This window comes from Strix uralensis, chromosome 7 (genome assembly GCF_047716275.1).
Source record: "Strix uralensis isolate ZFMK-TIS-50842 chromosome 7, bStrUra1, whole genome shotgun sequence".
NCBI lineage: Eukaryota > Metazoa > Chordata > Aves > Strigiformes > Strigidae > Strix > Strix uralensis.
Genome location: NC_133978.1, coordinates 28610302 through 28622468, shown reverse-complemented (window position 1 = coordinate 28622468; position 12167 = coordinate 28610302). Strand labels below are relative to the sequence as shown.

The window sequence follows — 12167 nt, the reverse complement described above, 5'->3', positions numbered from 1 at the left end:
CAGCAATGCAGCAGTAAACCCACAACCTGCACCACCTCTATCCTCCCATCTTCCCTCTGGTAAGGTGCTAGAGCTCAAGCTCTGAGGCTTTTAAGCTGAAAGACAAGCTCCAAAATCAGAATGTGTGAGCCAGAAGAAATAAGAGTTGGGCAGTGAAAGAAAAACTGTACCTTCGAGTCTGAACATCCTGAGATTCCAAGGATTTGTTGGTTTCCCATTTATCATGGCCAAGCATAGATGAAATCTGCCACAGGGATCATTCACAAGTCCCTTGTCATCACAGAGAATATCTGATGCTGGTGGAAGGAAGAGACTCCCCTGAGAAGGTTAAGGCAGGCTGGTATTTTCCTGGGAGAAAGACAGAATTGCCATAGCTAGATAACCACATTTGTGCTCACAGCATTCTGGAAACACCGAACACCATATAAATATCATAAATATACATAGAGAAGAAGATTAACAATGTAATCAGGACAACCTTGTGAAACAGGACTCTCATTTTGCTGAAAGATGAATTGCAGCTACTGTGAAGCACTGAGTTTTAAATGCTTCAGGGATATGTGTTTTAGGTCAGGTGGCCCCAGCATCAATGTGAGAATGAAATGGTATTTTCATATGAGAACATGGATTTTACTTAGGATCAGAGGCCACCTATTACTCAGCAGAGGAACCAATGTGTGTATGTGCATACGCTGGGTAACAAGTTCTCACAACTTCCGTATTTAAGCTGTTGTCTGAGCCCCAGATGTTTGGAAAAAGCTCCTTTATCACAGCAGGTAAGGAGAAGTTAGGAGAGAAAGTTTTGATATGTGCCTGGATGATTAAGATGTCCTCTTCACAGCTTCTAAGCAGTCCTGTCATTGCTACTCTTGAACGAGACACCTAAAAAGATATCTGTACTCCAGCTGAGCTACTCTGAACCAGATGAGTCCACAAAACAAGATAGATTTTTATCTGGAAGAAAAAGCTTTTAGAAAAGCAGCAGCAGCAAGGGGTAGAGAGATGTCAGAGCCACTCAATCCTTCCCACACGGGCTCCATCCCTGGTGACAGCAGCTGCAGCTGCTGCCCGTGCGGGGTCGTGTCTGCTCAGATAAGGAGCAGCTGAAGCTTCACCCCTGTGACTGTGCTGCCGGGGGCCAGGGTGGTTGGCAAAGGGGGCTGTCAAAGGATGTGACTGAAAGCTTCTGATGAGAAATGGCCGCTGCTTGGGTTTGGGTTTTTTTTCTTCACTGCAGAGAAATGCCACAATGAGCTGAGTTTTCTGTCTGTGACTCACTCTGAGGCAAGTTTGGAGTCAGCACTGGTGCCTGAAAGAAATCTGAGACAAACTCAAACCCTGACCAGATTAAATACTGCTGTGTGTGATGGCTTACACCTTTGCAAAGCAGACAGCGTGCCTCGCTGAATGCACATTCTCCTCTCACAGAGGTAGGGGTTTTTAACCATCACTGTATACAAGAGCAAATAACTACACCAGGCACTGGAAGAATAAATCTCCCACCTCACAGCACCAAGGGACGTGGAGACAAGATTAATTTTAAGCCCTGTGGAGAGAGATTGCGTTTTCTTGTAACAAGAAAACACCTGTAGTGGTTTGGTTATGGTGTCTTGATGCACACCTCACTTTTTTTGGGAACTGTTTCATGGTTTACAGCACAGAGGAGCAGACCCTTACGACCACCCAGCCCTGCCAGTGGGATTGCTTCACTCTCAGTTACCAGTACAACCTCTCCAGTTTATTTGCAGTGTATAACAAAGAGTTAACATTGCTCTATCACACTTTTAGCCCAGAAAAGGGCTGATGTCTCTTAAAACTTAATAAAGATCTGTAGTTGAGATACATAAAATGAGATGAGCCCAAGCATCCCAAATGACAATGCGCTTGTGCTTCACCTTCCAGCATCACATGGATGCCGCAGAAGTTCTGACAGCTGTATCACTGATCAACGCCACAGCAGGGCCGGCAGTGCTCATCTGCCTGGCGACACTTCCAGGGATGCTCAGCATTCCTGGAAAATCTGCCTCTTGCCTCTGAGTACGACGGGAAGCCGGACGAAGGGACGGACAGACAGCCCCTCCAGCGTGCGGCAGTGCGGGGAGAAGCGGCTGCGAGCTGGCAGGAGCCGCAGCACCGCTCCGTGGTGATGGGTCCCTCTGCAAGTTCAGCACACGGATGCAAGCTCGCTCTTTTTAAATGTGCTATATAAGACTGGTGCATCACTTTGTGTTGCACCAAGAAAAGGTGTTTCCAAGGCATTTAGAGGCTTTGCTCCCCTCTCTTCCCTCCCCACAGCTCTAGTCCCTCTGGGAGCAAACAGCTCTCGCTCCCCATTTTTAAAGTCCTGCTCTACTGCACCGGAACGTACAGCAATGACACTGGGATACTTCTTTGTAACTCTATTCCTGACTCAAAAACACAGTCAGTTTTGCTTAAGGCCTCAAGTTAAAAAAAAAAAAAAAGGGGGGGGGGGGGAATTGTGAAATTTGCTAATAAATTTCTCTTTCTCCCTTTACAAACTTCTTCCATTCCTGACATGTAAATTACAGAAATATAGGATTCACTCTTTACAAAAGATCTGTGACATTAATCAGTTTGTCTCTAGGGAACTCATACATCATTGTTTGTGCATCCCAGAATTACTAAATTCAATCACAATCACAGTCAGTGCAGGTAGATTCATGTTACAATAACATATCTGTAGCCACAGGAGTGTTTTCAGAAATCTGTGCTGTGGATTACATCTTTAAAATTCCAGAGTCCTTATCTAGTACCCCAAATGGTTACTGCCTGAGTCACTGGTAAGAGTCAACAGAAAGTTGACTTTGTATATTACATGTGTTCTTGACTGTCGATGTGGAGCAACTCATAATGAGAAATGGAAACATAATCAGGAGGTTATTTTATAAAGCCATATTCCCTATGGTTATATCAAAAAAGATTTTATTTTCTTACTGTCAACATAACAGCCAGGAGAAGACTGACAGTAACCCAACCTGTGCGTGGCCTTTCAGCACTGGCAGCCAATATCTGCAAGTTGAGTGCTCATACACCTGCTAACAAAGAGCATCTCTGGACAGTGGCAAAAACTAGGTGGCAGAATCAGCTTTTAACTGTAACTCACCTGAGCATCTTTGGTGAATTAACAACACAGTGCAGACAGATATTTTGGCTTAAAAGCCATAAATCCAGCTATTGAAGGACTTGGTCTGCTTCCTGGAGTAGTCACACCAGACAAGGACTGTGTCAGCCGCAAACCCCATCAGCTGCAGAGGCTCAGGGTCATGGCACTGAGATGTGTTTCATCACCCACCCAACCCCCATTTCCTTTTAAACACCTAAATAGTTTCTTTTGACATCTCTGCAAAGTAAACACAAACCGATCTCTCAAGAGGAGTTTGTTATCAGTGGTTTTCAGCCTGTAAACTGTGGACTCCCCAGGCTGGAGCTTAATTTTAAGAGTCTGAGAAAAAAAAACAAGAAAAGCTAGTTAAATGTCACCAGCCTTAAATCTGCTATCTGAGGCCCTCACCCCTGTTGGAAGATATGTGAGTGTTAGCAAATCAGAAAGAGTCTGAAAATCACTGAGCCAGGATATTAAGAGATCAGCCTGATTCCCTAATTCTCCACCTTATTCTCTAATTCACTCTCAAGATGAGAAGAGACTCCATTTCAAATGATCTCACCACAGCATCAGCTCCAAGACAAGCAGATAAATGGCCTTGCAAAAAGCTCTCTCAATCAGAAATGGTGTGAATTAGGTCAAGGTTGGGATAATGCAGAGATCAGGAAACAGGGCTTCCAAGTAAGCCAAAAAACTAAGTGCTAACAGCCAGAAGAGCAATATATAACGAGCTCTTAGGAACAACAACACATAACTAAGCCATATATTTCCTCACTGGCAGTCAGCTGCATATTGGTGCTTTAATGAAGTTACAAGGCAGAACACAGGAGTATCTAATCTCCAGAGAACATTATTAGTGAAGACAAACTACATTTCACAATGCTGCCATTATTTTTGCTAGCATCTCATTAATCATTTAATGGTCATTACTCACTATTTGCTTAGGCTGGGCAGTGTACTCAACTGTGAAAAAATACTCAGATTCAGGTGGTCCCTGCCCCACAGAGCCAACAGTGCTTTAATTTGTCTCTGCTGCCAGTGACCATCAGGAGTTCGTGTAGTGTTTGGAGGGAGGAAATACTGCCTATGTCCTTCTTCATGGGCAGTTGAAATGGAAGGTGACTTCTGCTATGATAAATTGAAGATGCTGAAAGATTTTTAGGCAGCAAGGAGTAAAATCCTCTGCCAGCTTTGCAAAGAAAGAAGGTGATGATGCTGCTCCACTGTCCTCAGATACCAGTGGGAGACTGGTCACCAAACTGTCTGAAAAAGGTAATAGAAAATAAAGCTCAGTTGCAACCTGCTGGTCAAGTGCAGGCAGGCTCTCAGGGGTGTCTACCTGTGTGCCCAAGGACTGGCAACAGGCCCACCTGAACTACAGAGGAACAAGATGTTCATCTGCAGGCACTGTTGCTGGTAAAGGTGATTTATGGTGTTAATGGCCTTCACTTAAATACAAGAAGACGTATTTTTTCTAAACCTTGAAAAAACATTAACTCTTGTCCTCTGAATAAACACAGACAGGTGGAAGGGGTTTTCCAATTTACTGGCTGAGAGGTGCTGAAAACAGAGACTGGACCACAGTCCTCCTGCGGTGACCTGGGAGAACATAGTTGCTCTCACGCCTCAGGGATGCAGCATTTCACCAGTGACTTACTCATCCTCCCAACACCCGATTTGGGGCTCCATGTGGATCCACACTTACCCCTGTAAAGGGGAACTGAGGTGAGGAACACACATTGCTGGGTACCTGCTCCTTGTGGCCATACAGGGCTCATGTTAACCAAACACCCTGTGGAGGTGGCATCCTCGTGTAGTAATTAATGAGCCAAGAAACTAGGAAGGAATTCAGAGCTAAATTACTTTCATAGCCATCTCCTCCAGTTCGGGAATGTGCTGGGTCATTTTTCCATCCAGGTTTCTCCCAGGGTAACTCCACAGCTGGCAACAGAGGCACAAAAAGGGGTAGCTGATAACTCAGCTTCCTGCCGTGCTGGGGGGGACAACCCCGACTGCAGCACCCACTCGGAGCAGGACAGTCACTGCTGTGCCCTCGAGGCAGGTGGCAGAGTTGCTGTGCCTTTGCAGATCAATTGCACAACCCCCTGTTTTTTAACAGGGGAAAATAACTCTTTTTTTCTGCCCTTACATCATCTCAGGAACAGCTGACCAACCCATGTAACAGTTTTCTAAAAATATTTTGCCTGAGGCAGATGTTCAGGACAGAAAAAAATCACTCTGAATAATTAAATAATTTGTCAAAGTTATAAACAACTGCAAACAGCTCCTAATGAGGTAACCCATCATCTCCCACAACATGGGCCAGGAGTGTTCCCTTCGGAGCCCTGAGGCCCCTTCCCCACTGATGGGACAAGTGCTCGTGGCAATGGCCTGTTTCCAGCAGAGCAAGCTTCAGGATGGGTGAAATGTCTGCTCCTGAACACTGGCCTTCCTGGGAAATGAAGGTCCAGTCCCAGAACAGAAAAGGGAAACCAAAGTGTGACAAAGCAACACATATCCCCAGCATTCACTCATTGCTGGGGCTCAGGGGAGGCCAGGAAGCAAGCAGAATTACTGGCACAGCCACAGCCCTCCTGCCTCTGTCCTTTGGGGACCGACACAATGGTGAGGTGGAGCTGGTGGCACAGACCAAGGGTGCAGCCCCAGACACAGTGGACCTGCACTGCTGGCTCTCTGCTCCCCACCTAAATATACGTTTAAGGGCTTGCTCTGGATATACACACACCCTGAAGGCATGCATGCTGCATGCACAGCACCAGTGCTGCTCCAGCATTGCAGGCTCAGGCACAAAACTGACCATATTGTTCTGCTGAATTTGTCCTATTTTAAATGACCAAATGACCAAATTTTGATGATGATGATGATGAAATCAACCTTTTCTGCAAAGCAGGAGGGACTTATGACTGTGATGCACCAAAAGGGCTCTCACCTATAGGGTGAGGGTTTCCTGCATCTGTACCCAGAACCCTGTCCATCATCAGAGGCAAAAAGCCTATGGCTGGTATTTTACTCCCATAAAGGAGAGGGGAAGGGTGTCCCACTCCCTCTTGCCATGTTCTGCAGTGCTGAGGCAAAAGCAAAGGTTTGTCCAACATGAATGTCCAAAAGATGTGCTGAAGAACAACAGCTTCCAGCGTGATTTTGGAGATTTGCTGCCAAGGAGCAGCTGCTTTCTGCTGAGGATGGTGCCCCTATCCAGCAGCTCAGGAGAGTCGTAGGCAGCCTCGCACCAGGCTCAGAAGGGTGACTACACCGCTGGAGACATGGGGCAGGTCCCCTTGCTGGAGCAGAGGAGATAGATGATTTTAGTCCTTGTTTCCTCTTTGTTTCACCCTAAGAACTGAATAATCAAATGTGTTTAGTTTTGAGAATAATTCTGAACATTTGCCCATGTCTAGCAATTTACTGACCTTAAGGGTCCTTTCTCTCTCTCCCCAGGAAGATCCTGACATCTTTTGCTGCAAATTAAGGAATATTCCCTTTCTTCTATGATTCAACAACTCTGTGTCTCAGCTCTGAGTTACTGGTGAGATCACAGATCACAACAGAGTGCAGTAATCACCCTGAGGCATCCTTTACAGATCTCTAACATCCAGGCCAGGTGATTGCATTTGGGAGAAGTAAAATTCCCTTGTAGCTTGTGCTATCCAGAGAATGCTTCCTACTCTTTTTACATCTTATTTTCCTGAGCTGTGAGGAACTATTTAGCCTTTACTATGCTTTTGCCCAAGAGAGCTGGAAAGGCAAAAATATTTGTCTAAAGTAATTGTTCTACAGAGAGTGCACAACACTTTCTGAACCCGAGTCAGCACAAAAATGCAAGCTGTTAAATGAGAAACTCAACGAGCATTAAAGCAGTTGGGAACAGAGACAGGCTGCACCCTGGCTAAAAATCACCTGTGGAGTTCAGCCAGGGGTTCTGATGCCCTGTAACAGCAAAATGGAGGGGTCCTGATGTCCTGTAATGACAAAATGGAAACATCAGCTGATTAGCCACGGGTTTTTTTATTGCTGATGGATGAACCTTAACAGTCATTTCCACTTGCTGTTAAAGGAGAACACAAATATCATGGTTGGTGCAATTGTATTTCATTAAAGTAATTGTGTGAGTCGTTGCTTAGATCGGAGGAGATGACATTGTGGCCCTGTGAGTCAGCATGTGTCGCACACCCACTGTACGTGCTCGCGAGCAACTACAGGTACCCCTCTCGCTGCTGCCTTTCGGCGTGATCCCATCAAGGCAATCAGCCCTGCAATGGGAGTTGGCGTGGGCAGAACCTCAGTGCTGGCAGCAAGTGTACTTCCGTAGAGATGGTTCCTCTCTTTTTTAATAAAATAGGTAAATGTAACACCTTTTCTTTTTCCCCTTTCCTGAATGCATGTGGAAACCTAAGCTGAGAAGAAATCTGAAAATATTTTCAGATGAAAGCTGGGGAGTGGAAAATTATGTTGAATATGTCAGAAAAAAACTGAGCTTCCTTGTGGCAATGAGCTGTATTTATCTGTAAAATAAACTTTGGAGAGGAAAAGAGGAATTGCCTCTGGGATATTTTAAATGGACAGAAGATGATAACCCAGCCCCATGGGACAAATGAGCCAGCTGCTCTGATTGCACCATGCCCTCTGACAGGGAGCAAGAAGGCGCCCCAGTGCAAGGGCCTTGGACATGGATGTAGGTATGGTACAAATGTCACAGTATGTGTATGATGTGCAGCCAAGAGCAGCCTTTGCCCCATAGTGCCTTTCCAGGCTTTGAAAGCTATCGATTCTCACAGCCTCCTGACTGAAGGGTTTGTCCTTTCAGCCTATTTTCATAGGGAAATCTGAGCTCATGGTGATGTGGCGTGCTCAGAGCCAGGCATGTGCTCCCTGCCTCCCCCCTGCCCTGCTCAGGGCTGGGGACCTGCTTCACCAAAAAGAAATGGGGTGACAGCAGTAACACAGATGAGCTCATTTGACTCGTCTTGTTTCTCCCAGCAAACGAATCGCTCAACAGCCTTCAATCGCAGACAGGGCAGCTCACAGGCATCCACCGATGTCTCTCCATTGAGAATTAGCATCTCTGGAGGGAGGGACCGAGCACTACCACAGGCTGTCACTGGTTGTCATGTGGGACAGCCCTGAAAATGAAAAACGGGGTGGAAAAAACATCTGCCGGAGGCTGTATCCATCTGCTCAGCTAGAAAAGCTACCAACTGCCCTAGAAGATCAGCACTGGGTGAGAGACAGACCTGTGAAAGCTGTGTGCCAGTGGGGAAGCCTCAGCACGGGGTTTTCCCCCTGACACAGCAGCTCTCTTCCATCTCCATCCTCCTGCCCCAGCCGACTGTGGGCTGAGCTGCATCCCCCACCCCGTGGCAGCAGAAGCGGGGACAAGGGGAGACAGACTGTGCCGAGCAGCCCAGGGCTTTCCCAGGAGGAGCCCCCCTGGCCAAAAGAACACAATGGACCGTTTCCGGATGATCTTCCAGTACTTCCAGTCCAACTCAGAGTCTGTAATGAATGGGATCTGTGGGCTGTTAGCCCTGGCCAGCGTAAAGATGTATACCTGCTTTGACTTCAGCTGTCCCTGTCTGCCTTGGTACAACATGGCATATGGCTTGGGGATCATGTTTGTACCCCCCATTGCCCTCTTCCTCTGCGGACTCATCCTCAACAGACAGTCTCTGGTGATGCTGGAGGAGTGGAGGCGACCGCAGGGGTGCAGAAAGAAGGACCTAGCTGTCATCAGGTGGGGTTTGCACTGGGAGTGGTGTCCCTCCTTTAACCTCCCGCTTAGCTGTCTCGCCTCCATAGCTTTGATCCTCCTGGTAATTAACTTCCTTCTAAGCCCAGCTCCCAGGACTTTTCCCCATGGGCCTGGAGGGGCAGAGGCATGGTAAATGCATTTCCAACAGCAGAAACGAAGGTAGAGTGTCATCCCATCCCAGCAAACAAGGGGAGGAATGCCTCCACACTAATGGCTGGATTTATGCTGCCACCCTGGGAAACTGCATTGCTTCCCGTCCTGTCATGCACACACACGGCTTCTCCTGGAGCTTACTCGTGCAAAAAGACAAGGCATTTCCACTTAAATGTGCAGAAAGAGTGTCATTTCCATCACGGTCATTCTTTATTGATAGCCTTGTGGTTTCCCTGCCTTCAGCTGAGGTTTTTTTGATCCCAGAGCAGAAGAGGCATTAGCTGGAGCAATGCTGGGGACTGTCCAGGGACTCAGCTCCCTGGGTCTGGGAGGGATGCTTGGCATAGGGCTGCCTGCATCCAGCAAGACTGTGGATAAGGAGAAAGCTCCCAGCATTTACCCACTCACTTCTCTCTCTCCTGCCCCAGGTACATGTGTTCCTCCATCATGCAGAGAGCCATGATTGCCCCTGTCATCTGGATCATAGTCACCCTCCTGGATGGCAAGTGCCTGATCTGCGCTTTCAGCAGCTCTGTGGATCCTGAGAAGTTTGTGGACTTTGCCAATGCCAGCCTGGTGCAGGTGCAGCAGCTGCTGGCCAAGGTGCCCTGCAAGGACGATGAGCTCATGAGGAACAACACGTCCCGCAAGGCAGTGTCCAGGTACTTGCGCTGCTGGTCCCAGGTAGGTCACTGCTGGCAGAGCCCCCCCATGTCAGTGAGGTGCCTGGGGCACGTGCCATCTGCTCTGACTCTTCCTTGATTTGTCATTGCTTCACCATGCTCAGGCTGGGAGCAAGACTGCTCTTTGCTTCTTTATGCCCCAAGATGTTGTCACCCTCAGTGATAATCTCCAGAGTCACTCAGGTAAGGAAAAGGAAGGAAATAAATGATGGTTTAATTAAAAGAACTTTGTTTCTAGAAGAACCAGCAACTTCTAAACCCAGATAATAAAAAGTAGGTTGTAAGGAATATAGGTGTCTCCTAAGGCCCTGTCCAGTGTCAGAAGACCTTTCTAACTGCCAACCTCGCAGATAGGACCGGCAGTTTTAAGGACAGTGCAAGCTGAGACACATGAAAGTAGCTTGCTCGGGAACAATAGAATAGGACACGACGGGGAGGGGAGGCCTGGCCAGCACCTGCTCTTGGTACAGGAGTGCCAGGTCAGGGATTAGGACCAGTAGGAGTACATTGAAAAGCCCTTCCTTCTTACCAAAGGAGCTGCATGTAGTCTGGGTTGTCTTCACCCTGCTGCTGGGACTCCTGGGCCCTGGAGCCAGTGTAGGTGGCAGATGAAGATGTCACTGCAGATAAGTGAGCACCAAAGGAGAGCACTGAAGTCCCCTTCCCCTGGGGTGCTCCTGTGCTCAAAGGAAATGACTGGCTGCTCCAGGCTAACTTTGCAAACAGTGACCCTACTGAACTACTGTTGCATAGATAAATGTCCTATATTCACTGGGTGGAGATTACACAGACCCTCTGAGTGCAGTTTGGGGGTGTTGGACTTCAGGGACAGATCAAGGATGGGAGTCAAGATATGCCACATCTCCCCTCCAGCCACACAGATTCCCTGATCAGTGATACAGGCAAACAGCTCGTGCCTGTCCTTGTGCCTGTCTTGCTCCTGTTCCACTGCTTATTTCTTATCACCCAGGCACTCGGCTGGAGCATTTTGTTGATCCTTATTGTAGCAGCTTTCCTTGCCTGCTGGCTCAGACCTTGCTTCAACCAGGCCACCCTCCTGCAGGCACGTCACTGGAGCAACTACATTGACATCGAGCAAAAGATTTTTGAGGAAACGTGCTGTGAGCACAGCCGGCTCTTTGCTCACAAATGCATCCTTCACTTCTTCGAAAGCATGCGGCAAGAGATGAAACTGCACAGCTTCAGCTTGCCTAGGGAGGGAGAGGGGGCTGAAGGAGAGGAAAATCTTCTCCAGGACATCACAAATAAGGACCAGGTGAACAAACTTTTGAAAATGTGGTACTATGAGAAACCTCCGCTGAATGTCAGCCAGGCAACCCAGAGGCATCCCCTGGGGCGAGACCAGTGTACACAGTACAAATTCTCCCAGCACACTGGCGTGTGAAGGGGGCTTTGTCCTGCAGACGCTGGAGGAACACTGCCATACGTCTGCACAAAGCAAGTACCAGTGGATAGATGACAGAGGTGTTCATATCGTCCTCCAAAACCCAGACACCAAAGGCTCCACTCCAGCATGTGGCTAGCAAAACCTCCAAAATAAAATAGCTTTGAAAATCCAAAGGTCCCAGAATCGCTGTTAATGACATTTCTCAACCAAGGGCTCTGCATAGCACTTTTGTCATATTAAATTGTTTGAAGCTCCTTACAGCTGTGATAAAACCCTTCTGGCTCCAGGAAGGATTTAACCAAGGCAGCAATATCTGGCTGCGTATGCAAACTGACTGAAGCAGCAGCTTCACAGAGGTGTGAGGAGCTCCTGCCTGTGTCAGTGAAACCTAGTTCAGAGAGTTTGCAGTGCTGTCACTGAAATTATTTAATTGGCAACTCTTTTAGTACCACACCAACATGTTTACTTAAAAAGGCAAAACCACCTCCTACGTCTTCCCATCTGCTGAGAGCTCTGGCTGCCCCCAGCCCAGCTGCCAAACTGTTCAGCCTCCCTCTAACACCCGTCAATACTTCCATGCATTTTCAAAACAAAATATGGCAACACACTGAAATTCATGGAGCAGCATAAATTTAATTGTCAATACCTCTGGATAAGTGTCCCTGGATTGGGTTGGATTTACAGAAGGAAAAGGAGATGGAAGCTTTGCTTAACATATCCAGAGCCACAGGACTGTGCTGGTGTTCAGGTGACTGCTCTAAGCACTGGCATTGGGCCATGGAAAGGACACACTGACTCTGCCTGAGAAGTCTGAATACAGATTTTAAACACTCCCCTGCTAGATTTTAGTACAAACTGATCTATTCAGAAGATTGTCCTTGCATCACCTAGTTGGGCATTTCCATCCTTAGTTTCAAAACTATTTGAATGTAACCTTATCTCTTAGTCTCTAATGCTAATTACTTTCCTACCTGCCTTTTTCCAGCCCCTGTCAACCATGTTACCAGTTTGACTGATATTTCTGTCCAG

At 47.4% G+C, this 12167-nt stretch overlaps 1 protein-coding gene across 1 annotated transcript; it reads left to right on the top strand.

Moving 5' to 3' along the window:
• Positions 1–8589: 8589 nt before the first annotated feature.
• On the top strand, positions 8590–11135 carry CALHM3 (calcium homeostasis modulator 3). Its single transcript, XM_074875689.1, has 3 exons — positions 8590–8876; positions 9476–9731; positions 10701–11135. The coding sequence occupies exons 1-3, from the start codon at positions 8590–8592 to the stop codon at positions 11133–11135; spliced, it is 978 nt and encodes a 325-aa protein (XP_074731790.1).
• The last annotated feature ends 1032 nt before the right edge of the window (positions 11136–12167 follow it).